At 50.2% G+C, this 27366-nt stretch overlaps 4 protein-coding genes and 1 long non-coding RNA gene across 5 annotated transcripts in view; 2 read left to right on the forward strand and 3 right to left on the reverse strand.

Annotated features, from left to right (window-relative positions):
- GEMIN4 (gem nuclear organelle associated protein 4) lies at positions 1-5633 on the reverse strand. The gene is made up of 2 exons (XM_081171987.1): positions 5438-5633; positions 1-3329 (listed from the first exon to the last, which is right to left on the reverse strand). Exons 1-2 carry the CDS (start codon positions 5616-5618, stop codon positions 163-165), a joined length of 3348 nt encoding a protein of 1115 aa, XP_081028113.1. The 5' UTR covers positions 5619-5633; the 3' UTR covers positions 1-162.
- A 62-nt stretch (positions 5634-5695) lies between these two features.
- Positions 5696-8407, forward strand: LOC308574408. Its single transcript, XR_014002476.1, has 2 exons — positions 5696-5922; positions 7983-8407. It is a non-coding gene; the product is annotated as an uncharacterized lncRNA (long non-coding RNA).
- Positions 8408-9132: 725 nt separating this feature from the next.
- Positions 9133-16576, reverse strand: GLOD4 (glyoxalase domain containing 4). Its single transcript, XM_081172246.1, has 8 exons — positions 16366-16576; positions 15562-15611; positions 14727-14847; positions 13448-13592; positions 12338-12569; positions 10521-10653; positions 9452-9538; positions 9133-9347 (listed from the first exon to the last, which is right to left on the reverse strand). Exons 1-8 carry the CDS (start codon positions 16453-16455, stop codon positions 9282-9284), a joined length of 924 nt encoding a protein of 307 aa, XP_081028372.1. The 5' UTR covers positions 16456-16576; the 3' UTR covers positions 9133-9281.
- A 277-nt stretch (positions 16577-16853) lies between these two features.
- Positions 16854-23766, forward strand: MRM3 (mitochondrial rRNA methyltransferase 3). The gene is made up of 4 exons (XM_081172163.1): positions 16854-17409; positions 18770-19014; positions 19752-19919; positions 21925-23766. Exons 1-4 carry the CDS (start codon positions 17084-17086, stop codon positions 22479-22481), a joined length of 1296 nt encoding a protein of 431 aa, XP_081028289.1. The 5' UTR covers positions 16854-17083; the 3' UTR covers positions 22482-23766.
- A 1135-nt stretch (positions 23767-24901) lies between these two features.
- Positions 24902-27366, reverse strand: part of NXN (nucleoredoxin) — a 69091-nt gene continuing 66626 nt past the window's right edge. The window contains exon 8 of the mRNA XM_081172155.1: positions 24902-27182. Coding sequence (XP_081028281.1) covers positions 27000-27182 — 183 coding nt within the window. The 3' untranslated portion in view covers positions 24902-26999. The remainder of the gene's footprint in view (positions 27183-27366) is intronic.

A 27366-nucleotide genomic window follows, 5' to 3' on the forward strand; every position in this document is an offset into this window, starting at 1 on the left:
GAAAGTGATAAAAAGGTTTATTATAGAGGTTCCAAATCTCCCACCCTGCTCCTTTGGGGAGAGACGCCTGCAGAACGAACCAGGGTCCTGAGGTTCAGAAGGCACCTTCAACTCCGCACGGACCACGCAACCTGCTTCCCAGTTCTCGAACCGCGGCCGGCTTCACAGCTTCCGGAGCTTTTGCAGGAGCATCGTTCGCAGCTCCTTGTTGGTGACGTTCTCCGTGATGGACTCCAGGAATTGCCTCTCGTTGGCCTTCCTCAGGGCGCTGCCGAGGGCCTCGTCGGCGTCGTAGAGCATCTCGTACTGCGAGAGGATCTCCAGGGAGAGGAGGAGGAGGGGCTCGCCCGTGCCGTCGTCCGGCAGCATGGCGGCCACGTGGAGGGCGTGGCAGAAGATCTGGACGTAGACGAAGGACAGCTCTCGTGTCACGTTGTTCTTCTCCTGGGCCGGCTGCCACTGATTCCGGGCAATGCCCTTGACCGAACCCAGCAGATCAGACACGGCCAGGCAGTACAGCCGGGCCACGTGCCTCCACGCCTCCGCCGGCAGCCAGGTGGAGCCGCTGGCGCCGCAGAGGAACTGGAAAGCCCTCAGGAGAAGAACCGAGAACTGGAGATGGTAGGCAAACGGGCGGAAGTTCAGCAAGGGCAGGAACTGGACGTACTCCAGCGAATAAGGCACGTACAGCACTTCCTGGTCTAAGAGGCTCTGAACCACGCCAACCAGCCTCCGCCACTCGCTGTGGCTGCACCAGGGGAAGACCTGGACCAGGGCCACCAGGAAGCCTTTGCTGAAGAGGTTGACCTCCTCAGGGTTGTCCACGTTGACCGTGAGCAGCGTCAGCATATCCTCCCGCAAGGCGGCAGAGACGCAGCAGCACTCCATCCAGGCTAGCAGGCCGCTGCCCGCGCCGTAATTCGGGAGCGGGCAGCACGTCCACTCTCCCTCCGGGAGCTTGCAGACCTCAAAGAGCGTGGCCGGGACCTCGTTCTTGAAGTGCTCCCCATAGATGCTCTTCAGGCGGAGGCCGACGGTCCAGTCCAAGGCAGCCACCTTCTTGTGCAGCCAAGCCACCGACTGCGCCCACAGCTCGGGTGACAGGGAGTCCTTCTGCGCCAAGAGGGCGTCGCAGAGCTGAGCTAGGTTGGCGGCCACCAAGTCCTTGGCTTCCAAGGAGAGGCAGTGGTGGTCTTGCGGCTCGTGCCAGTACTGGGCAAAGCCATCGAGGAGCTTGCAGAGGCAGAAGAGGAGAGGGAAAGGGTGGCAGCTGTGGAGCCAGCTGCCCTCCTCGGCGGGCAGCGGCACTTTCAGGACTTTGTTGAGGATCTGCAAGCACAGCTCGACGCAAGGGGAGCCCGCCTTCAGGAAAGGGAGGACGAGGGCCTGCGTCACCTCTGCCGGAGAGAGGAGAGGCCTTGTTCCGCTCGGCTGCAAGAGATAAACCAAGAACTCCAGGAACTGCTCCTTCTCCTTGGGCGACGAGAGGCGGTCCCAGACGGCTTCTTTCAGGCACCCCAGCAGCAGGCTGACGGGCGCTTCCTCCGAGTCCAGAGTCTCCCGGAAGCTCAGAGCCGGGAAGGAACACAGGATCTCCGCCAAGAACTGGTGCGTCCCCAGATTGGCCACGGCTAAGTTGCTCATTTTCTTGATGGTGGCCTCCGGGTTGAGGACAACCAGCCGGGACACGGAAGCCACGGCCTTCTTCAAGCCTTCTCCGGAGGCGCTCTGGATGATCTGGTTGAAGGCCACGTTGAGGTCCTCCTGGAACCCCTCTGAGAAAGCCGGAGACACCTTAGAGAGGCCTCGCCTGCCCCAAGAAGCCAAAACGCCCGAAATCACTTTGTTCTTATCAGGCAAGGGGAGGTCCATGTAGCACTCGAGCAGGACCCTCGCCACCGTGGCTTGCTGCTCCTGCTTCCCTGAGGGGTCGGCAGACGCCAACGTCTCCAGCAATTTCGAGACCAGCTCTGGTTCCCGGAACAGGTCTTTGTTCCGAACGAGGCAAGCGACCCACTCGTCTGTAAACGCCCAGCTTTTCTCCGAAGCAAAAAGGGAGCACATCTCTTGGTGCCTGTCCATCTTTTTCTCAATGACCACCATGGCCACCGACGGCAGGAGGTCGCCACCGGCGCTCTTGCCCCACAACTCAGGGCTCACTTTCTTCAAGAAGCCTGCGATGAGGTCACCCAGCGCCGACATCTCCTGCGCAGCATCTCTGTTGTGGTCTTCCTGCTTGGAGCAGTCCGCCAGCTTCTTCTTGAGAGAAGCCAGGGCCTCCAGGAGCCGGTAGCTCTCGTAGCAGATCTGCTGGGGGTCGTTGAGCAGCTCCTGCAGAGCGGGGGACCACTCCTCCAGCAAGGCCCGGAGGAAGCCCACATCGACGGGCAGCGCTTCGCCCGGTGGCCTCGTGGCGTTCAGCAAGCTGATGCTCCTCTCCGCCTCTTTCACCTGCTCACTCAGTTCCTGCTTGCTGTATCGACCATCGCAGTCGCTGCTCCAGAGTGTTACCACGGAGGAGATCTTCTCCAAATAAGCCTGGACCGGCAGCAAGTCCGCCTCGCGCTGCGCCGCGAGTGACACGGACAGCACGTCTGCCAGGTTGGCGAGAGCGTGGCATTTCATCCTGGCTGGGTTGACGTTCTCCTTGATGAGCTTCAACCCTTCGGTCAAGACTGGGAGGATGCCAGCGGCCACGGAGGAACCTAGCAAAGACGGGGCGTCGCTCTTGAATCTCTTTGGGGGCTGCCCCACCTCGTCAGGCTCCGAAAGATACTGGTGGGACACCGAGCGGAAGAGGAGCATCAGCCTGTCCTCCTGTCCCTCCTGGTGCTTCAGGATTTCCCACCAGACGTCCAAGAAGAATGAGACGTCGGCCGGGGAAGTCTCGTTGGTCACGTACCCCACAAAGGTCTCCAGCTCCTTCCGGCAGACGTGTTCCGGCAATACCAGCAGCAGCTGGGCAAACAGCCGTGGGGCGTTGATAGCCTTGAAGAGCTCAAAGAGGACAGTGTGGTTGATCTCCGGGATCATGTTGCTGGCAGAGAAGAAGACATCTTCCTTCCATCTCTGGTTGGCGGAGACCGAGGGCGACGAGAGGAGGATCTTGGACCAGAGGACCACAGCGGCTTTCCGCTTCCAGGCGCCGGGCTCGGGCGGGTACGACGAATGGGACGTGCAGATCTCTTCCAGGGCGTCGATGATGGGCTTCCCCACTTGGGGCCAGTCGGACTTGGCCAACTCCGACAGCGATTTGGGGTGGCAGATGCTGGAAGCCAGCAGGAACCCCCCGTGCAACACACTCAGTTCTCCGCAGATGGTCACCGGCCCTGTTTGAGCAAAGACAGGCATACTGAGAAGGCAAAGACCTGTATTTATCCATCCAGCCCTATACGGCCCACTCTGACTGGCAGCAGCACTCTTCGCTCCTGAGCAGAGACACATTGGAAGCTGCCTTATATAGGGTCACACCACTGGGTCCAAGTAGCTCAGTACTGCCCACACTGATTGGCAGCCGCTCTCCAGGGCTACAGGGAGAGGCGAATTCCCAGCCCTATCTGGAGTTGCTGGAGAATGAACCTCAGATGCCCTGCTGCTGAGCCTGAGACTTTTCCACCTACTCCATGATCCTTTGAGCTGGAAGCATGGAGATTCGAACCCAAGACCCTTCTGTGACAGTGTTAGTCAACAGGACCCCACCTGTACCCTTTCAACGGTCTTGATCTATGGAAATGGCAGCAGTAAAAGTGCCACATAATAGTCGTTTTGCACTTGTATGGAATAGATTTTTCAGGATGGCAGCATCCAGACTTTGGAACTCCCTGCCTCTTGATGTTAGACAAAGCCTTAGCTGCATTCTTTTTGCCACCTGCCAAAAACTATTTCCATTTAGGCGAGTGTTCCGGGGGGGGGGGGCATACATTTGAATCCGTTCCAGCTTAACAGCCAGTTTTAATTATATTTTCAATTTTTAAAGAAACACCTTTTTTAATTTCTACCTATCATTTTAATTACAGATAGGTAGCCGTGTTGGTCTGCCATAGTCAAAATAAAAAAATTCCTTCCAGTAGCACCTTAAAGACCAACTAAGTTAGTTCTTGGTATGAGCTTTCGTGTGCATGCACACTTCTTCAGATTTCGTGTGCATGCAGCAGTGTATCTGAAGAAGTGTGCATGCACACGAAAGCTCATACCAAGAACTAACTTAGTTGGTCTTTAAGGTGCTACTGGAAGGATTTTTTTTATTTTATCATTTTAATGTATATTTTTAATGTGGGGTGAGGTTATCTTTGGTAAACGCCTTACGAGACTTTGCTTACAGTTAAGTGGAAGACAAGTTTTCCCCAATAAAATAAAGAAAACAGATAACGCCATTGAGCACACCTGCTGCAGAGTGTGGCAGAATTTTATTTTATCTTAAAAGGAACTAAAGGGGAAAAGGAGCGCCTGAGCTCAGGCAGAGTGCCTTCTGAAAGGCAACAGGGTTGTTCTGTCTGCTTTAGAGAAGAAGGAAACTTATCAATGCTTCTGAACATGTGCAAAGTTCTTCTCCCCTCTGAAGGGCACCACCGTTTCTTCAGAAAAGCAGATAGGCAAGGAAAGAAGGATGGCAACAGTAATTCCCTTAATAACCACCATCAACTACTTTGTCATCATCTAGCTGACAATCACAACAACCCTGCCGGCAAGGCAAAGTCAGTCTTATAATCAGCCCGTATTCCCGGGATGCAGTGACTGAGCGAGAGAGACACCTGGCTTTGCTTAAGCCTCCAGCTGTTTTGGGACTACAACTCCCATCATCCCTAGCTAACAGGACCAGTGGTCAGGGATGACGGAAATTGTAGTCCCAAAACATCTGGAGGGCCGAGTTTGGCCATGCCTGGAAGGCCACTAAATGGGCTCAGGGTTCAAACCAGAACCTTCCCTATTCATTTTGATTAATTTAATAAAACTGCTTGATTTTTGTGTGTGTATATACACCCCCCACACATACATATATACACGTGTGTGTGGGTGTGTATACACACACTCACACACCTCAAAACAGTTCACACACACAAAAAGAACAATAACATTGTACGGCTAAAAGCAGCTATTTAAAATGTCTAGAAGAGAGTTAAAATAGACGATACGCTTAAAACACACGTCCACTGGCTACACTTCTGGGTGGGCTTCCTTAAAAAGTTTTTTTACCCCAGGCTCTGAAAAGAGGGCAGTAGGAAGCGAGTTGAAAAGTGAGCGTGTTGCCTTCGCTAAAAGCCCGATTTCTTACAAATACGCTCCTTGGCAGGAAAGGCCGCTTAAGAAAACCCAAGTCCTACTCAGTGCAGAACCCCCTGAAACGAACAGCCTCGACCAAGTGGGCTCCGTTCATTCCAAAAGGGTCTACTCCGAGTAGCTGGAAGCGAGAGAGGAAGGCCAGCAGCCGCCCAACTACCTAGCTCCATGGCTTCGGGGCTGCCTCCTAGCCCGGCTCCGGCAGGCGAGGGGAAGGCGGCATGGCCGAGAGCGGGGCTCCTCCGCCGCCTGCCCGCGCCGGGATCCTCGACGGCGGCAGCGGCTCGGGCGACGGCGCCCTCCGGGGCTCCGCAGTTGGAGACGGCGGCGGCGCCGTCCATTGTGCGCTCAGGGCGCACGGCACAAAGCTTTGGAGAGGGGCGCACGGGCAGGCTCGCCAAATTGCCCCACGCCGCCGCCGCCGCTGCAGCAGCAATACTGTAGTTGCTTTCCAACCGCGCGGGCGCGCTGGATCCCGGCTCCTCCTCCCGGATCTCTCGGTCCCTGGGCGGATCCCTTTCCAGCCAGCGAGACGGGGCTGCGCAAGCAGAAGCGCCGTCGGAACAGCTACCTCTGCAGGCTCCTGCGGAACACTGCACGGCGCAGGGGTCGCCGAGCCATTCTGCTGCCCGCCTACACCGGCTGGTAAAAAAAAAAGCTCCTGGATGGAGGTTTTTTTTGGGGGGGGGCTCTTTCTCTTCCTCCTTCCTTACTAGGAGAAGCAAGCGCCGGGGCTCCCCGATTGCAAAGCGAGAAAAGCGCCGGGGTTTGGAAATATTGGGGCAGGAGACATTCTCCTCCAGCTCTCGACGTTTCGCACCTGCCATCTTTTAAATCGCCTCCTGGGGATAGCTTGAGGGAGGCGTCTCTGGGCATGTGCAGAGTGCGTTCTTGCATTTCTGTCTGCATGGTCGCACTGCACAAGCGTTTGCAAGCAAATAGAACTCATACGGGTCGGCGCTCAGCCCCGCTGTATTTTGGGGTGAGTAGAGATTTAATCCTAGGCTGCCCCGGTCCCGATCCGAAACTCTAAAGGAGTGCATAGCTGTCAACTTTTCCCTTTTTTAAAGGGAAATTCCCTTATTCCGAATAGGATTCCTCGCAAGAAAAGGGAAGTGTTGACAGCTATGAGAGGAGTGGGGAGTCTCCGGATGCTGATAGACTACAACGCCCATCATCCCTCGCTACTGGCCATTTTAGTTGGGGCTCATGGGAGTTGTAGTGGCACAGCTGGAAGGCCACAGGGTTCCCCCTCCCATTGTTCGCCTCGGGTAGTCTAGGTCCTAGGACCATCGGCCATGCTGGTTGGCCCGACACCATCCAGACAAGCGTATGTCTCTGTAGGCTACCAATTTCTTTGAGGCATTGCAAAGAAAAAAGGCTCAACAGCTTTTCTGCCCAAATTTTCACTTTTTGAAATATGGCAACACTAGAATTACAGCTCTGGGAATCTGAAGCGTGGGGGCCTTTTACCTCTCTGGAACTCAGCCACCTTACAGGGGTGCTGTGTCAGAAGATAATTATAGGCGATGCATTTTTAAATCCATGAAAGGTCCTCCCACAATTCATCACTGCTCTGTAATACTGCTCTGAGCAAAACATACACTGTTATTGTCATCATTATATTATTAGAACAACCTCACTGCTGTGATTTTTACGTTGTCTTAAACTGTCCTTAATATTGTGTTTTAATTACTGTAACCCTGGGCCGTTAAGAGTGAAGGGCAGGTTAATTAATTATTAATTAAATTATTATTATTATTTATTATTATTATTATTATTATTCCATAGAATGTATATCACACTTGGTTGTAGAAATCCCCAGTTTACAAAAAGAATAAGATTACAAGTAAAAACAATTAAAGCATTCAAAACATTTCACAACAAACTTAACATGCATCAGAATTCCAAATATCTGGCTAGGCTTGTCTAAACAAAAATGTTTTTAGCAAGCGCCGAAAAGAGTATGGTGAAAATGCCCGCCTCGTATCACTAGGCAGGGAGTTCCAAAGTGTAAGTGCTGCCACACTAAAAGCTTGAGTTCTTACAAATGGCCGTTATGTGGCACCCGTCACAGGGCCAGTTCTGCAGATCAAAACAGCCAAGAGGGCATATATAGTCATACCTCGGGTTGAATATGCTTCGAGTTGAGCGCGTTCGAGTTGCGCTCCGCGGCAACCCGGTAGTAATGGAGAGCTTTACTTCCGGGTTTCGCCGCTTGCGCATGCGCAGACGCTCAAAATGACGTCACGCGCATGCGCAGAAGCGGCAAAAAACGACATGCGCGTACGCAGATGTGCCATCGCTAGTTACGTTTGCTTCTAGATGTGAACAGGGCTCTGGAACGGATCCCGTTCGTATCTAGAGGTACCACTGTACAGTGGTACCTCAGGTTACATACGCTTCAGGTTACAGACTCTGCTAACCCAGAAATAGTGCTTCAGGTTAAGAACTTTGCTTCAGGATGAGAACAGAAATCGTACTCTGGCGGCGCGGCAGCAGCGGGAGGCCCCATTAGCTAAAGTGGTGCTTCAGGTTGAGAACAGTTTCAGGTCAAGTACGGGCCTCTGGAACAAATTAAGTACTTAACCCGAGGTACCACTGTATGGGGTAAGGAGATGCTCACCATAATAATAATAATAATAATAATAATAATAATAATAATAATAGGCGGCTCCTTTTCCTGCCCTCTGTATGGAACACAGGGACAGCCCTTTCAAGCATGACTTGCACCTGATCTCGAGAAAGGCCCTGTGCACAGGTCAGAAGGAAGGCGCACTCATGACAACATGTCACAGGCTGAGCTTGAGAAAGCCGCTAGCCTGGTCTCGAAAGTGAAAGGCTCCGTCTCCGTCATGGATCTGCTGCACAAGAGGGCCGCCCCCTGCCTGGCCAGCCACGACCTAAACTCCAAAGCGACAAGCGAGGCAGGGAGCAACCACCAAGACCTTTCGGAGGAGGAGGAGGCCGCTGAGGAGGTCCACATCACCAGGGTGGAGGAGCTGGAGAAAAAGGACAACAGATGACTGCGGAGGGGGCTGCGCAGGACCCGGCTTCCAGGTCGCTTCAGTCATCTTCCGCCCCGACAATCTCTGGCGGTTAAGGCAATAAAGGGCCCCTTGAGAAGCTCTCCAGTGTCACCTTGCGGTATTTTGTCGTTTCAAATTGGGAGCGGTGCACTGGGCTTAGTTTTGTGGTACAGCCCTGCTAGGGTTGGAGGACTGTACCGCCGTGGGGGTGGTGGCCTAAAAAGGAGCACCAAACCTGCTCCTTAAACCTTTTCCTGATGTGCTTAAGCAGCTTAGGGAGCAGCCTTTTATAAGTCAGACACTTTCTCCATCAAGGCCACTGCTGCCTGCTCTGACTGGCAGCTGCCGCCCAAGTTTCAGATCTCATCACCTGCCGCTAACTAACCCCTTTAACCTGGAGGTGCTGAGGATCAAATTGTGGGAGCTTCTGCATGCAAGACAGGGGCTCTGACATTTGTTTTCTGGCAACGGTCTGCTAGAATTTCTGGGTGCAGAGAATTTAGTAAAAATGCGGCACTTAAAAACATACATTTTGCAAGATAAGAGTGGTACGGTCCCAACAATTTGGGGGGAGGGGGCCTGTCCTTTTAGACAGCAGGAATGCACAGTAGGATAGACTATCTATCTATCTATCTATTGCTGGCTGAGTCGCACAGAAAAGTTCTCAAAGGGGTGTGTGCATTTGAAACACTGGACAGGACAGTGACATGCAGCGGCGTTTTGCTTTGGCGAATCATCACACTTTTGCAGGCTGCATCCGTAGCAGCCAAGAGGCCTCCCCCCGCTCCATGCACCCACAAGAAAGGAACAGATTCAAAAGAGGAAGGAAGGAAACCATAATTAATTTAATTAAAAGAGAAGGAGTTCCAAGCGATAGCAGCACTACTCATCCACGTGCGCAGAAAGTATGGCCGACGGCCTCCTTTCCCAGGTCCCCACAAAAGACACTGCCAACCAGACGATTCCCCACCCAGGCTAAGCAGAAGGCTTTGGGGTGTTACGTTTGGCAAACCATTCGTGGCTCTTGTCAGCCGCCATCGCCTGCAGGAGAGAAGATTCAAGCCGTGAGCCGCATCGCGGAGGAGAGAAGCTGAGCCCTTGGATCACCTTAAATTTGGAATAAACGTTGAAAGGGGGAGACTCACCTCGTCTAAGAGTTTCCCGCCGTTTGGGTCCACCTTGGAAAGCTCTCTGAAGGCCTCGTCCCCGACGAAGCAGATCTCGTGGCCGTCCTAAAGCAGGTTGAAGAGGAGGAACAGCAAGGGGGTCACCTGAAGGGAAGCAACATTTGCCACGGGAGTCGCAGTCACTACTCAAGGGAGCTGGCAATTATTTGGGGGATCTACTGTCAGTTTGCATTTCTTAGTACAGAAGGTATTGATCTGATGTGTAGAGGTCTTTCCTGTTCTGCTTAGTTCAAGTGTTCTGGAAGGTTTCTTTCTACGTGAAAGAAACAGGCGGGTGGTTTCTGGGGTGGCTTATTCCTTCTGGGAAGCCGAGCACAGCTGGTTTAAACTGGTTCCTTATCCTTTCTTGTCAAGGTCCTGCTGACTATAATAGTCAGGCCAGGAGGAGCTTGGGTGCTGTTTCACACTTTCTCTTTTCTCTCTGTTCTGGTGTGGTGCTCTGTTCTGTATGCTATAGTGTTAAGGTTTAGTCTTATTATAAGTTATTGTTAAGTTTAAGATAAGACTGCTGTAACTGGATTTCTTATGGACTGTGCCAATCCTGAATGTATTGGATTTGTGACCATTGTGCTCATTTGCCTTCAGCAGCAGTCAAGCTTTGCTGGATGAAATTGCCTCTGGTTTATTTTTGGGGAACTCTGCAATGTATTAAAAATTTCCCTCCACGTGCACTACATATACAGGAACCCATAGAGATGGTAGGAGTCGGAAGCATTTGGAGGTCTACAGCTTTGTCAATCGTTGCTCCAAGAAGAGGAATTCTCCTCTCTCAGGAAGGACTTCCTCTGCTAAACAGAGGCATTCCTTCACCTCTTGCACACAAGTAGGGAATGCTGCTTCGTGGGATCAGGGATAGGGGACCCTGTGGCCCTCCAGGTGCTGATGGACTACAACTCCCATCGCCCCTGACCATTGGCCCTGCTGCAACCGGGGCTGATGGGAGTTGGAGTCCAACGACACCTGGCCACAAAGCCCTCGTTCCTGACCTACATTGGAGGCACGAAAGCTGTTTTGAGGCTGCACTCACGGGATCCGCCAGGATGACCACTTGAACCGTCGCTTTCCCAGGCGTGTCCAGGCTCACGAGGGGCGTCAAGATCTTCTGGGCTTCCTTCTTCATCAAGGCTTCGATGCCGGGCAACTGGGGAGGACAAACAAAACGGGGAAGGGAAAATCAGAGTGCGAATGCGTCCATTTTGAGTGAGGGAACAGAGGAGGAAGCTCATTTCTCTTTTAGGAAATCTTTGAGCACCTTTAATGAAAGAAATCTAAAACTTGGATGCCAAATAGTTTTTGAAGAATCCCTTCCAGTTGTGTTTAAGGTGTAGTGGTTAGAGTGCCAGACTGGGAGCTGGGAGATCAGGGTTCAAATCCTCACTTGGCCACAAAGCTCCTTGGGCGACTTTGGAACAGTCCCTGACTCTCAGCCTGGACCTACCTGGCAGGGTTATTGTGGGGATAAAATGGGGAGGAGGAGAAGTATGGACGCCACCTTGTGCTCCGCAGAGGGAGGTTGGGATCCAGACGTCATCAAATAAATAAATAAGCCAAATGGATCCATTTACAGTAGTCAAGAACTAGCTGAATTAAGACTGTAAGAAGAGATTTAAAATAAACATTCACATTATTAGTATTAGAAAATGTGTAGAAGATAGAGAAATAATATGGTGTATTCATTGTTATTTTTATGTTTTTAGGTTTGATGTTATTGTATATGTTATTAGTAGTTTTTTTCTTTTAGGAGGGAGCAAAGTGGGTGAAAGGAGAAACAAATCAGAAGTTGGGGGAAGCCCAGGAGGGGAGGGACGCGTAGTAAATGTTATGAATATGAGATGTATATAATGAATGAAAAAGGGAAATGGGGGAAAAAATTAAAAAAGACTGTAAGAAGAAGGGGCAGCGGCCCCTCTAGCCCAGGACCCTGTTCTTACAGTGGCCTCCCGGAGGCCCCTGTGGGGATTCTGCAAGTGGGAGTGAGTGCAAGAGAAACTCTCTCTTCTTGTGGTTTCCAGGAGCTGGCATTCAGAAGCATTGGGAGGCAGAGCCCAGTCATGGTGACTAGTAAACATTGGCAGCCTTTTCCTCCATGAAATTGTCCAATCTTTTGAAGCCATACCTGCCACTGCAAGAGTGAGCACCACAGCTTCACTGGGTGCTGCGTGAAGAAGGACTTTAATGAACAGATTGGTAGCCATTCATCATTTTTATTTATGAACAGGTGTCACATGCTTTTGATATTTCCCCACTAAGCATTTATTTCAAGCTAAAGTTGCCTTTGTCTTGTTGGGAATATCAGGAACACAAGAAGCTGCCTGATTGAAAGTCCAGGCCACTGGGCCTACCTCAGTGTTCTCTACTCTGACTGGCAGGGGCTCTGGAAGATTTATCCTATTTATCCACTTGCACTTTGACGTGCTTTTGAACTGCCAGGTTTGCAGGAGCAGGGACCGAGCAACGGGAGCTCACCCTGTTGCGGGGATTCGAACCGCCAACCTTCTGATCGGCAAGCCCTAGGCTCTGTGGTTTAACCCACAGCGCCACCCGCGTCCCTATGTATGTATTACTATTAATTAAATTTGTATACCACCCACTTCTAGCGAACCAGAGCAGCGCACGGAAACGCCGTTTACCTTTCCACCAGAGCGGTACCTATTTATCTACTTGCACTTTGATGTGCTTTCGAACTGCTAGGTTGGCAGGAGCAGGGACCGAGCCATGGGAGCTCACCCCATCGTGGGGATTCGAACCGCCGACCTTCCGATCGGCAAGCCCTAGGCTCAGTGCTTTAGACCGCAGCGCCTGGTACCCAGTGCTGGGTACTGAGAGCCATAGACGCCCAACCACTGCAGAAGCTGGAATGGTGGCCCCTGTCTCTGCCACATATACCTGGAAGATGCCCTGAGGATCCCCTCAACTGCCTGGTGCCCCTTCAGCCTCACCTGGTTATCTCCATAGCCGAGCAGAGCCTTCTGCTTGTCTTCGTCCTTCTCGTACAGCTTCATGCCCAGGAACTTGGACCAGTAGTCCACAGATTTCTGCAGGCTGGACACGGCCAAAGTAACCTTCAGCACAGGATCTGGGAGGACGGAAGATCTTCAGGAATGGATGGGCTTTAGGCACAGGATTGAGGATTGCAAGAACTTTGGGGCTGGTGGCTGGTAGTTCCTCTCCCCAACTTTATTGTTATTCTTTAGAAAAACTGGTTATATACAGGCAACGCCTCTCCCCCACCCGCATTTACACAGGGGTTATGTTCTGGCCACTGCACGTGTCAGTGAAACTGCATATATTTGAAACACCTTTTTAAAAGCTTGCAAACACCCTATTCTGACCCAGTTCCATCCCTCCCCAGCCGAGTTCTGCTCCTTTTTGTGACATTTTTAGGTCACTTCCGGGGGTTTGGCACGATGAGCGTATGCACAGTCGCACACATATTGAACGCGTGTCAACTGGGGGTTGCCTGTACTTCATTATTTTAAAAAATCTGAGCCGTTTGCAGCAATTGAACATAAAAACAATACGATGGAAGCCTTATCAAATACCGTATTTTTTGCTCTATAATACTCACTTTTTCCCTCCTAAAAAGTAAGGGGAAATGTGTGTGTGTCTTATGGAGCAAATGCAGGCTGCGCAGCTATCCCAGAAGCCAGAACAGCAAGAGGGATTGCTGCTTTCGCTGCGCAGCAATCCCTCTTGCTGTTCTGGCTTCTGAGATTCAGAATATTTTTATTCTTGTTTTCCTCCTCCAAAAACTAGGTGTGTCTTGTGCGTTTTATAGAGCAAAAAATACGGTAGTTAAAATCAGAAATCAATTAGCAATTGTGGAAAGAGGTATTCTCAACTGCCTGCATAAGCTTGAAGGAAAAGAAGTTTTTTTCAGAAGGCCAATTCTCCACAGCCAGATGAACCACTGTCATCCTAACTACAGAGTATCATATGGCACCCCCTCTTTACCTTCCTTTGATGACGTTTTATCTTCCAGGAAGAACTTGTAGCCTCCTGGGGCTTCCGTTTCGTAGACGCCTGCTGAGATCTCTTTGAGCGGCCACTGCAGCTTTCTGGCATTGCTCACAGCCTGGCTAGACACAATAGTCATCCCCTAGCATGGCAAGAAGAAGAAGAAGACATTGACATTGACAATGTCTTGTTGTTGTTGTTTTAGTGTTTATAATATTCATTTGTAAGATGTGGATATGTTTGTTTTTGTTTTGTTTTGTTTTTTAGTTTTCGAATGCTAATTTTTGTGTGTTGTGTATTGTTATCTTTTGATAGCTTTCGTATTGTTGTTGTGTGGAAAATACTAATAAAATTCATTTAAAAATTAAAGAAGAAGAAGGAGGAGGAGGAGGAGGAGGAGGAGGAAGCCCCAGAATCACAGCCCTGGATGACCTGGGGCCAATTGCTCTTTCTCAGCCTAACCTGCCTCACAGGGTTGTGTTTGCAATAAAATGGCAAGAGGAGGAGGGGGAAAACATGCTCGCCACCTTGAGCTCCTTGGAGTAAAAGCGGGATATAAATGTAGAAGTTGTAGCAGTATAAAAAAATTACACCCGCCTGCCACATTTGACCCCTGAAGTTTCTGAACCTGCCCAAGCTGTTGGATAGGCTTCAGAGGTCTCACTTTCTGTTGACAAGACCATTTTTCTTTACAATTTTTTTCATTTCATAAAACTTATACACTGCTTGATTGCAAAAGAAAAACCCTCAAAGCACTTTACAGAAAGAATAAAATCATCAATAAGAAAAATTAACAATAATTTAAGACTTTCAAAAAGTTAAAATAAAAATCAACTAAGAACAGATTAAAACCGTCCTGGAATATTTTGATGGAGGGCATTGAGCAAGATCTTACTTAACTACAGCTCCCATCCTCTGTGCCCATTGGTCATGCTTGCTGGTGCTGATGGGACTTGTAGTTTGGCAGCATCAGGAGGGCCAAAGGTTCCTAACACCTGCAGTACCCCTAACCCTACCACAATCGAAGACTCCAAGTCTCAGAACACACAGTCCACGAAAGCTCACTGATCTAGTCCCTTTGCTATGCAAACTCCAAAGTCCCCAGAGCTTTTTACCTTTTCTATAATGAGAAATGTGGCCCACCGCACTCCCAGGGACTACTCAGCGCTTTGTTCATTTCACCCGTTCTTTTGAGCAGAAACTAAGCCTTAGCGATCCCAGAACCAACGTACTTTGCAAACCTTCTCACTTATCAACCAAATGAAGTGGTGCCTACCAGGAAATCGTTGCCGAGGCGGTAATCTCCGATTCCGTAATTGTAGGTTAGCTCCGCGACAAAGTGGTTGTCTTCTGGACCATAGCCCACCATCGTTTTACTCCACTTGCCGTCATAGGGGCTAGAAACACAGCTGCCTTTTATTTGTATTGAAATAACTCAGGAGGAAAAAAGCCTACATCTCCCACTCCTCCGGGGTTCTTCAGCTCACTCAGATGCCAATGTAAAGGTTCAACCTCCAGCATCTCTGGGTAGGGCTGAGTGAGACTCTTGCCTGAAACTCTGGAAAGCCACTGCCAGTCAGAGAGGGTAATAAAGGGCTTGATGGGCAGACATGCCAGGTCAGATTAAGGCAGCTTTTTCTATTCTATTCTAGCTTCCCAGCCTTCTGCTCTCATCAATGGCACACAACTCCTCTCCACCCAACACTGTACTCATTTGAAGGGCAGCATTCTACCCAGACACTGGCAGAATTGTTGCGCCCGTCCCATGATGTCACAGAAGGTCAGCCAATGGGAAGTGAGGGAGCATTTATTTTGCAGGCACTATTGGCAGAAGAAGCTTGCGTTGCCAGGCAGCAGCACCTGCCTCAGAGCAATCCACCCCTTTGGGGCTACCGCCTCCGAACATTCAAGAGCAGGCACAGGCAAACTCAGCCCTCCAGATGTTTTGGGACTACAACTCCCATCATCCCTGACCACTGGTCCTGTTAGCTAGAGATGATGGGAGTTGTAGTCCCAAAACATCTGGAAGGCCGAGTTTGCCTAGGCCTGCTCAAGAGTGTCGAGGGAAACGTCCGCTTTGATGAGAAACAATCAAAATGAAGACAGCGTACCCGTTACAAGTGGCCTTGCAGCCTTCTTCAAATTCTTCATGCCTTAGAACCTGTTTGTTTAAGAAAAATAAGTTAACGTTCAGGCACAAACAAGAAGGCTTTTGACACTTTTGCTATGCATGGTTTGGAGACACTTTATTTTTAAAATTGTTTTTATATTGCATTTTAACACAAGGCGCCCGCCCTGTGGAACGCCCTCCCTTCAGATGTCAAGGAAATATGCAGCTATCTTATCTTTTAAAAGACATCTGAAGGCAGCCCTGTTCAGGGAAGTTTTTAATATTTAATGCTGTATTGTTTTTAACACTCAGTTGGGAGCCACCCAGAGTGGCTGGGGAAACTCAGCCAGATGGGCGGGGTATAAATAATAAATTTATTAATTATTATTATTATTATTATTATTATTATTATTATTATTATTATTATTCTAACGTGATCTTAAACGCAACATGTGACTATATCTATATAGATATACAGAGACACAGATTTTTCCCTGAAATTTGTTACTTATAAAAAACCAATGCATTCCTGAAAAACTAAGTGCGCCGCTCTGCGGCGTAATCAGGAGCGACAAACGTTCACGAAAGCAAACGCCACCTCTGTTGGAAAGATTGGGCCAAAGAGGCCGCCGTAACTAACTAGCCGCTCTAGGGAGAGACGCTGAAAAACCAAACCAACTCGTTCCCGCGTGGCTTGGGACCCTGGGGCACCCGTAGCCGTGACGTCACCTCTGCCTCAAAAAGCCCTCCCCCCAAGCTGCCAAGGCCGCTTCCTAACCGCCCACCGTCTCGCGCCCCCACTTACGCGCATGCCCAGTACATCCCGGTAGAAGCGCGCGGTCTCGGCTCGGTCGCCCACTTTGAACACGAAATGCAGCGCCCGCCGAGCCTTCATATTCAGGGGCCTTGCCTTTCTTCCCAAGCTCCACCTCACGCGCAAAGCCGCCCACACAGAAGTGATTCGCGAGCAAGCGCGGTCGCCTGTTTCAGGGGGTGGGGTTGGTTTTGTATTTACCCTCTCCCCTTTCTGGCGCGTGGAAATGACGTCACGACACACCGCCTAAACCTGAGGCAACTTTTAAAATGAATTTTAGAAGCCTTCAAAAATAAGTTTTATCTTTTTCAAGAGCGCTGTCGCCTCAAATCTGACAGCGCTCTTGCAAAAAGATAAGACTTATTTTTGAAGGCTTCGATAATACATGCTTTTCCAGGAACGCTGAGTGGTGTCTCTATACTTTATACATCTATGGTGAACACTATGTCGGGTGCGTCTTTAAAGTGTGAGCTTGGAAATAGGAACAATGACTCTACTATGCCGTAGCTCTACAAGGGACTCTCAGCCAATGGCCGCTTCCGAATGTCCCCCGGAAGTTGCGAACAAACGTTTTTACGCCCCTCTTCCATCTCTATGGCTTTTTAGGGCCGGTATATATATAAAAAGGACGCTGTTGCCATTAGTGACGGAGATCTCGCGATAGTCTGAGAAGGAGAAATCCCGCTCGACGCCCGCGCCAGTAACCAATATGGCGGCCTTCATGAGGGGAGCGCGAGCCCCCTTCTTGCTGCTCAGGCCGGCCTTGGGCAGCGCGGCCGGGCGGCGAGGGGTCCGCGCGCTGAAGAGGAGCCCCGTCCGCGTGCTGCCCTCCGTCGCGGAGACGCGGGAGGAGCAGCGACGGCTCGTCCCCGGCCCCCCTCAGCCCAAGGCCGGCCCTTCGAAGAAGCCTCGGGACCAGGCCGGCTGGGAGAGCAAGGCCCCGAAGGCAGCGGCCGCGAAGGAGGAGAAGGTGCCGGAACGCAAAGAAGCGGAACTTTGCTTCCAGAAGGCGCAATCCGGAGACAAGAGACTTAGGCAAGGCATTCTGGGGGTTGTTGTTGGGCACGGGCGGAGGCCGGGAAGTGACGAATGAGAAAGGGACTACAACTCCCAAGAGCCACCAGGGCAGGCGAGAAAGGCTGCGCGCAAGGGCCTCTGGGAGTTGCAGTTCTGGGTGGATGGGAGCCAGAGAAGGATGGAAATGTTTGTTTGTTGTATTTAAACCCCACCCTTCCACCAAGGAGCAGGGTTCTTTCCCCATTTTATTCCCACACGAACCCTGTGAGGTTGATTAGGCTGGGAGAGCATGACTGCTTCACAGCTGAGATGATTTGAACTCTGGTCTGCCAGTGCCTAACCCAACATTCCAGCCGCTGCAGCACACTGGTTTCCTATAATAATAATATTAAAAATTAATAAGAAGCGTTTTTAAACTACTTGGAAAAAGTGCCAACTGTATATTAAAAGATTAGGCAGTCTTCTCTGTCTGCTGATTCACAGTCTTGAGTATTTGCAGCGTGAAAGGAAAAACAGAAGGGGAGGGTGTTGTTGTCATTTAGATTTTTAGTCGTGTCCGACTCTTCATGACCCCATGGACCAGAGCATGCCAGGCACTCCTGTCTTCCACTGCCTCCCGCAGTTTGGTCAAACTCATGCTGGTACAGTGGTGCCTCGCAAGACGAAAATAATCCGTTCCGCGAGTCTCTTCGTCTAGTGGTTTTTTTGTCTTGCGAAGCAACCCTATTAGCGGATTAGCGCTATTAGCGGTTTAGCGGATTAGCGGCTATTAAAGGCTTAGCGGCTTAGCGGCTAAAAGGCTATTAGCGGCTTAGAAAAAGGGGGAGCGGAAAAAAATCGGAACACTCGCAAGACGTTTTCGTCTTGCAAAGCGAGCCCATAGGGAAAATCGTCTTGTGAAGCAGCTCAAAAACGGAAAACCCTTTTGTCTAGCAGGTTTTCCGTCTTGCGAGGCATTCGTCTTGTGGGGCACCACTGTAGCTTTAAGAACACTGTCCAACCATCTCGTCCTCTGTCGTCCCCTTCTCCTTGTGATCTTTCCCAACATCAGGGTCTTTTCCAGGGAGTCTTCTCTTCTCATGAGGTGGCCAAAGTATTGGAGCCACAGCTTCACGATCTGTCCTTCCAGTGAGCACTCAGGGCTGATTTCCTTCAGAATGGAGAGGTTGGATCTTCTTGCAGTCCATGGGACTCTCAAGAGTCTCCTCTAGCACCAGAATTCAAAAGCTTCAATTCTTTGGCGATCAGCCTTCTTTATGGTCCAACTCTCACTTCCATACATCCCAGTAGTGATGTATTTTTTTGGGCTACAGATAACATTTGTCAACCAGCCTGGGGAAGAAAAGTTTGTGGGCTTGACGGATCTGTTTCTCTGCAGCAAAGTGGTGACACTTGCCAAGTCCAGGTCGTTTCGCGAGAGACACGGGAAGATCCTGCTGGAGGGCAGGCGACTCATCGCCGACGCGCTGGCAGCTGGCGCCGTTCCCCAGACACTCTTCTTCAGTGCCATAGAGCATTTGAAGGAGCTGCCAGTGGACAAGCTGAAAGGCGTCAGCCTTGTTAAGGTGAAGTTTGAAGACCTCAAGACCTGGTCTGATGTCATCACATCTCAGGGTGTGATTGGTAAGTTCATCAGGAACGTAGGGAGGCTGCCTTATACACAGGCAGGCCATTGGTCCCTCTGAGCTCAGTAACATTCACACTGGCTGGCAGCAGCTCTGCAGGGTCTCAGACAAGAGGATATTCCCAGCCCAAGCTGGAAGTGCTGGAAATTAAACCAGGGAGAGGCTGATACAGTGGTACCTCAGGTTACATACGCTTCAGGTTACAGACGCTTCAGGTTACAGACTCTGCTAACCCAGAAATAGTACCTCGGGTCAAGAGCTTTGCTTCAGGATGAGAACAGAAATTGTGTGGCAGCGGCGCAGCAGCAGTGGGAGGCCCCATTAGCTAAAGTGGTGCTTCAGGTTAAGAACAGTTTCAGGTTAAGAACAGACCTCTGGAACGAATTAAATTCATAACCAGAGGTACCACTGTACTTTGTCTCGGAGTCACAGCTCTTTTCCTAAAATTAAAACAAGATTCTAGTCCTTATGAGGGGCTGGTTTAAAGAGGAACTTGGGCAGCTGCCTTATACTGAGTCAGACTGTATTGACCCATCTAGCTCAGTAGTGTCTACACTGACTGGAAGTGGCACTCCAGAATTTCAGGCACTCATGGGGTGTGTGAAGCAGGGCCAGTAGGGGGTGTGGCCTGGGGAGAGGCTTTGGGAGGGTCTCGAGGGGCCCATTTGAGGCTGCGGGTCTGAGGAGCCTCCACCCTTGTACTAAAGGAATCGTCCCTGACTGCATTTCCTCCAGGAATCTTCTCCAGACCAGACCGCGCCAAAATGGCGTACCCAGAAGTCCAGCGAGAACATGCGCTGCCCCTCTCTCTGATCTGTGACAACGTCCGCGACCCAGGGAACATGGGCACCCTCCTGAGATCAGCAGCTGGAGCAGGGTGCAGCAGGGTGCTGCTTCTTAAAGGTGGGGAGCGTCACTCTATGGATAGATCAGAGCTGGGTTCCAATTCCGCTTCTGCTCCTTGGGGCAGGACCTGTTTGGGGTCTTCCCAGAGGCAGCTGGTTGGTCCCACAAGAGGCAGTGACTGCCTCCAACCTGGACAGCTTTAAGAGAGAGTGAGGCAGAAACTGCAACATGCCTTTGAATAACAGTTGCTGGAAATTGCAGGTGGGGAGAGGGCTCAGAAATATTACCTGTCCCTGCTCTCAGGCTTCTTTCTCTTTCTCTGCATTTTGTGGCCTGATGGGAATTAATTGTCCCAAACTTGAAGGCATCAGGCTGGGAAAGGTTTATATAGAATAGAACCTGATGGGTTTGGGGCGGTTTGGCTCCAAGGAGATAAGACTGATGGGTAATGGAGTTTTCTTAATCAAGAAGCCTGTTGCCATTAACCCTTTAACAAAGCAGCTTTTGTTATGACACATTTCCTAACCTATGGCTATAAGATATGCAGGGCCTCTCCAAAGCTGACCTGACTCAAGGACTTGATAAGGCTTCAGATATGCAAAAGGGGCAGGCTTTGCTTCTGGAAAGCTTCCTTTTAATCTTTTAAAGAGATCTGTGGAATTGGGATTGCGACCGCTTTCATCAAATGAGAATCCTCCCCCCGCCTCCCCAAAGGAAGTTTACTTTTCTCTTCATATTTTTGAAGCATTTGTTACAATTAAAAAACAGCAACACATGCCTTTGGGCTTTGCAATCTCAAAGTCACAACATAAAAGGAAAAAGGGATGGGGAGGGTAGAGGGGAAAAACATCAGAGTTCTTTTAGGGCCAACTGAACCTGAGTCAGTCTCTTAGCAAACCCTAGTGGTCCCAGTTTCTCGCTGGCAGCTGCTGAGTGGCATCCGAAGAGGCTCCTTGAATGAGGAGTGCTTAGGTGGGCTGTGCCTTTTTCATCAACCAGCAGGGCTGCTAGCTATCCATGGCTGCTGCTCATGCTAGCAATGCTTGGCTCCACTGTCAAAGGCAGTCAGGCATTCCTGAAGGCTCACAGGGAGAATGCACTGGGGCTTGAATCCTGAGTTCCTTTTTTTGTTTATTGGATCACATTGTTATAAGGTGTGCGATCTTTGCTGTTTCTTCAGCTTGTAAACCACCTTGTGTATAGCAATATAGAAAGGAGGTATACAAATTAAAAATTAAAAGCAAAATGAAATGGTAACACAGAGCTGTCATTAGCTGGCTGCTTAAAATATTTTTTAGGTCAGCAGTGTGTCATTCTCTCTTTTAATTTTTTTTTTAATTAATTTTCTTTTCTCTCATTACATATATACTTACAACATACAGCATACATAACCATCTCTTCCTCCCCCCTTTTGGACTTCCCTCGACTTCCATTTCTGATTTACTAACCTCATTAGTATATTTTGCTATTTTCTAAAAATGTCATATTTATCTATCCACTATCCATAAAATTGTGAATGTTTATTTAAATCCTACCATCAGGTCAAAATTATTTCTTTGTTTCTGCAAATATAATATAAAAGGTTCCCACACTTTTATAATATAAAAGGTTCCCTATTGTCCTAAAGGTAAAGAGACCCCTGACCATTATGTCCAGTCGTGGCCGACTCTGGGGTTGTGATGCTCATCTCGCTTTATTGGCCGAGGGAGCCGGCGTACAGCTTCCGGGTCATGTGGCCAGCATGACTAAGCCGCTTCTGGCGAACCAGAGCAGCGCATGGAAACGCCGTTTACCTTCCCACCGGAGCAGTACCTATTTATCTACTTGCACTTTGACGTGCTTTCGAACTGCTAGGTGGGCAGGAGCAGGGACCGAGCAACAGGAGCTCACCCCGTCGCGGGGATTCGAACCGCTGACCTTCCGATCGGCAAGACCTAGGCTCTGTGGTTTAACCCACAGCGCCACCCGTGTCCCACCCCTATTGTCCTTGCAGCGTGTCATTCTCCCCAAGACTGCGCCAGACTCTTCTAACATTTCTCCTCCCTCTCCCCGGACTCTCCAGGCTGCGTCGATGCCTGGGAGCCCAAAGTCCTCCGGGCAGGGATGGGAGCTCACTTCCGCCTCTCCATCCTTTCCGACCTGGACTGGGGGGTCCTGCCAAGCTACCTCCTCCCCGACAGCTGTGTGCATGTGGCCGACTGCTCCCAGGCACAGGCCACACCGGCAGTGGCAGAGAACGCCGCCAGCCATGGCTGGGTCTCCCGGCCCTACAACCTGAAGGCGAAGCCGGCTCTGCAGGATTGGGACCGTGATTTGGACGGCAGCGAAGACGAGAGGCAAGAATCGGGCCGGCTGGAAGTCCAGCCTTACTCGGAGCCCTGGATGGAGGGTCCCGCGACAGCGGTGGTGATCGGTGGGGAGACCCACGGCGTGAGCACGGAAGCCAGGCAGCTGGCCCAGAGCACTGGGGGGAAGCGGCTGGTCATCCCGGTGGTCCCTGGCGTGGACAGCTTGAACTGTGCCATGGCTGCCAGCATCCTCCTCTTCGAAGGAAAGCGGCAGATGAAGCTGTCAGAGGCGGGGAGAAACCCCGTTTCCGGGATCTGGCAGAACTGTTGAGGAATAGATGCCGGAGTCTTGCCTGTGGGGGTGTTCAGAGAAACAAACATTGCCCTTTGGTTTTGGCTCCTCCATCTTGGAGAGCCAATTCTCTCTGACTTGGTTGCCGAAGAGAATGGAAGTGAACAGGAAGGGAGGGGGCAAGTGTCTTTTAAGAGACTGTAGTTTACAAAAGGCTGTTTTGCCAAGAATGGCTCTCTTGGGGAGGCAAGTGTGATTGCAAGAAAGCCCAGCAGAAACATTCAACCCCATTTTTACACTTTTTCTGCTTCATTCGGTTGTTTTCCCACATTGTGTCACTGGGGCTTATGGGGGCATATGTACGTGGAGGGCCTGTGCATTTGAATTCCTTCCACCCCTGGGTGGGAAAACAGAAAAAACACAGGTCCCTGCATCTAGAAAACCAGCACTTCAGGGGGAAATGTTTGGATCTTTCCTTGAGGTTCTAGCTAACTCCAAGCAGGGATACTTTGATAGGAAAAACAGCAACAACTATAGAGGGACATTCCAGAATAGGACCCTGCCCCAAGTGCACATACCTGGCTGGCTAAAGGGGTACAATCCAGACTCTCAGATCTTGCATGCATTTTGAATTCTGAAACTCAGAGATAACAAAGAAAGCTTTTGCTTGGGCCTGGAGGCCCTCACCCTGTGAAGCTGGCACAAAATCATTGTAGCCAAGCACCCCAGGGCTGTGGCATCTGCCAGCGTGTACTTTTTTTAAAGTCAGCTTCATCCCCACCCCATCTTTTCCCCCCCTCCTTCCTTTTCTGGCAGCAAAGGTGCATTGCTGGGTGCGTGACTCAGCCTCTGGCACAGCTTCTAGGGTGACCTCACCAGGTCCTCTCTGATCCCTTGCCAAGGGCACGGCGCAGCTTGTCGCCTCTGGCGGGCGACCTCAAGCTGCCACAGGCTCCCTTGCCGTAGTCCCTCCTCACAATGCAATGTGTTTGTTCAGGCCTTTTTCCGGTTGGTGTCTCTTTCTCCTGCTGAATGACCGTTCCTGGCTGAGCCTGTAAACTCCTGATTTTTTTTGGGGGGGGGATCTCCATCTATTTCCTTCCTAGCCCTTCCAATCTCTTCTTTTGTCAAATAAGATGTTCAGGCTTCTTACCCAGAGAGCGTTTTAGTGCATTAAGCCAGTAAGTTAAAAGACAAATCTGCCAAACGGTCATCCTGGTTAAAGATCAAGCTTTTAAATCTCTTTCTGCTGGGAAAAGAGATCTTCCCATTGTTTATGTGGAGACCAGAGTTGTACAGAATAAATTCTGGATTTGCTCCCCTCTCTCTTTGTTGAGTGTATTTCTAATAAGCCACTGAGGCTTCTCCTCATTTCAGATTGCCAGCAAGGTTTAAACGTTCTGTAAAAGCCAGTTTGGACTGACAGGTGGCTGCTCTGCTCTGCCTACCCTTAATGGAAGCCTGAATGCTGCCATCTGCCAGAAATGTCTTTTAAATGCTTCCCCTCTTTTTCAACTCCAGCTCTGACCCTTGCCACTCTGGCTCCTCCAAAAGGAGCTTTTGGAAAATTATTAGTACCATATACGTGTGTTTCTCAAACTGCTAAGATTCTTTTTCACCAGAAGGTGGCAGAACACTCACAGAAGCACTTGATGGCAAAAGGGTGGGACTCTACATGGAGTAGTTAGCATTGCCAGATTTCTTTACCCTCCTTTACTCCTGGACAGGATCGGTGCACCTGCGACGCCCCTGGTCAAAGGCTGGTCTCCTATCAGCTCTGGGCAGTTTGGTCAAATGGTCAGGGATGAGAGCAGCACTCCTCCAAGATCCGGAAGGCGAGAGCTGCCATCGCCCCCTGCTCTGGATGTTGCTGGACTTCAATTCCCATCCACCACGGGGTGGCTAAGGATCATAGAGTTGGGGTTCCAGCTAGAGGGCCACAGAGTCCCTTCCCCCACCCTTGCTCTAGGCAGTGGCGAATTCAGCTTCGCCACCCCATGCTGGTTTGCATCCTGCAGAAAGAGGGCCGTCTGGAGGAGGCAGGACTTTCTAGCTATTGGACCTGTGGCCTAAAGCATCACTCTACTTGTTCAAGGCCTTTTTATAAACTCCAGGCTCCTGGGTATTATCTACAAGCAGAGGTCCTGGAAACAAGGTCTCTTGCATATGATAATTTAACGGGGTGAGCAAATCAGAAGCCCCTGCGAATGGCTGTGGGACTCAACTCCCAGCAGCCCCAGCCAAGGATCATGGGACTTGTAGTCCAGCAACATCTGGAGTAACACAACAAATCACCTCCATGTTGCAAGAAAACATGGAGGGGGGCGGATCTGTCCTGAGGCCCCTTGCCATGAGTTTCTCTCAAGAGTTTTCTCCCACGCTATCCTGCCCAAACACGTCCCCACATTCTAGCAACCTGCCTCTGCAGCCTTGACAGCAAAACCACACTCTGGGCGAGCTGACGTTACTAGAACGGGTTTTATTACAAAGTTCCAGTCACCATGTACAAGTTTGTTTGTTTTTTACAACGTCCAACTTTGCCAGGGAGAGAGAAGGAGAGAGAGAGAGAGACGATGGGGTTGGGGAGAGAGGATCTGGCTGTGCTATCGCAGCGTAATCCCAACCCAATCCACCTTGCTTGCCAAAACGGCTAAAAACATCACAGTCACCTCAAGCTTTTATCAGCTGCATGTTTAGGGGGGATGTATTTAACATGGGATTAAGGAAGAAAAAAGGCGAGGGAGGAGAAAAATACCTAAGAGAGTCCTGGGTTTTATTTCAAAGTCAGTGGAAGAAAGCACCCTGCAGAAAGTTGGTTGCAAAGCAGAAGGTGGAATTCAACAATTCAGAGCAACTGGAAAGTTCCCTACTTGCTAGTGGCCTGAAGGTTAGGATGGAAGCTACAGACCCCTCTCACAACCAGGGAGCTCGTTTTACTGGGGTCCCTGACCAGGCAGAAGCTTCTGGTTACACTTGAACAAATGTGACTTAAAAGTTTTGCATATCTTTAAGCCACACAACACAGTAGGGTGGGGAAGTTGTTACAGAGTCATATGTGCTCCTCCTCTCCTTACTCTGAGCCCTTGAACGTTTGGGCAAATGGCGGACTACACCTCAGGCAACACCCCACTTAACTGAGCCAGTCTTGACTTGCTTGAATTTCTGAGGGGCAGCAAAATGGTGCTAATTTTATCAAAAACAGGCCACTGCCAAAACACCCCACCAACCCACGGCTGAAAGTTTTAAACAGTGGGTGAACAACCTTCCACTCGATTTAGAATTGCGCCTGGTCATTCCTAAAAGAAGTCAAATTGCTGATTTTCAAAGCTAGGCTAAAAAATGCAAGAATACCTCCTCCTCCCCGGGGTAAAAGCTAGCACAAGAGGATGCAAACATTTCCCAAGGCCTCTAATTTGTCCTCCTACACCGCCCATCTCAATTTATACGGTCCAGTGGCAGCACCAGCAAGATCTCACACAGAGACCCCACGGGCACATCCCATAACTCCCCATGTGCTTTAAGCCCTGCATGGCAGATATGGGGCTCAAGGAAATCTCATTTTCCCGGGCTCCTGAGTCTTTAATATTGACCTTTCAGGTGGCTTGGCAACTACAGACTCCCAAGATGCAACTGTTGTGTACAAATTGCCAAAGAGAGAAAGGCATGGACAACTGGATTACGATCCAAGTTGTATGAAGATTCAAGGGGAAGAGAGAGAAAATTCAATTCGATTCGCAATACGGGTGAGCATTAAATGCTTTTGCATTTTGAACCCGGAGCATTCCAGCAAAGCTGGAGAGGTGACCCTCACCTAGGAAACCTGATGCTGTTTCCCTGCTGAAAGACACCCTAAGGGAGTGCAGCTGGAAGAAGATACAGAGTATTTGTTAGAGCATCCTAGCTTCACTCCCCTACCCCTCAAAAGAACATAGCCAGGAGGGCAGTGGCCTGCTCTGCAAGCTTTTATTTTTCTTCAGCCTCGAAAGGCAAACAGTTTTGATGGGTTAACTACCCTACCCTTCCCCCAAAATATTACATATGCCGGATTTAGGTGTGGGTGCTTGTATGTCACTTGTCATCTTGGAAAGATGGAAAAACTGGGCTTTGATAAAAGATCTGGTTACTGCTGTGTTTGGACAGGTTACATGAGTGACCAGTAGAGATTTTTTTTTTAAAATAAAAAAACAGAATGCAGCCACAGCTCTGGCCGGGACCGTGGGAAATCCATCACTTCCCCTTCACCTGGGCTCTTGGGAAACCTCCCACTTCCCACCTCCCCTCACAACCCAGAAAACTATAAGCCAAGCCTCTTCTGACCAGCATCTCCCAGCTGAAATGCAGCACCTTTAAAAAAGAGTTTGGTTAAGGAGGGGAAATCAAGAAGAAACTTGCTGTGTTTGGAAAAAACAAGGCACCACAAGAACGTCAAGAGTTAACGTTGTGCACAGAGCTGGAGAGCGAAAAAATCCTGCAATTTTTTAAATAAGGTCCAAGCTGGGAGTGGGGGCAGGAAAAAAGAGGCCCCCCTCCCCTTTTCAACCCTGCCTCTGCTTCTCTTCAGATGGGCTCCGGTTTAAGCTTGTCCATTAGAAAGTCATTCACAAAAGCTTCCACGATGTCGGGTGTGATCTCCTCGACGTCCTTGACGTACTTGGCACGGGCTGACATGTCCAGGATGGTGAGAAGAGGAGCAGCCTCCGGGAGGTTGGTGTAGTCCCGAAGGGAGTCGGTCATGTCATCCTGAAAAAGATGGCCGAGAGAGATCCATTATCCCAAAATCTAAGAGGCAGGAACACCGGAAGTTGCCTTATCCCCTTGCTCCCTCTAAGTTCAGTATTGCTTGCGCTGACCGGCACCCGCTCTCTAGACAGGGGATATTTCCAGCCCTAGCTGGAGATGCCCTTTGGGGAGTGAGTCTGGGACC

The sequence above is a fragment of the Podarcis bocagei genome (genome assembly GCF_964188305.1).
Source record: "Podarcis bocagei genome assembly, chromosome: 15".
Classification (NCBI taxonomy): domain Eukaryota; kingdom Metazoa; phylum Chordata; class Lepidosauria; order Squamata; family Lacertidae; genus Podarcis; species Podarcis bocagei.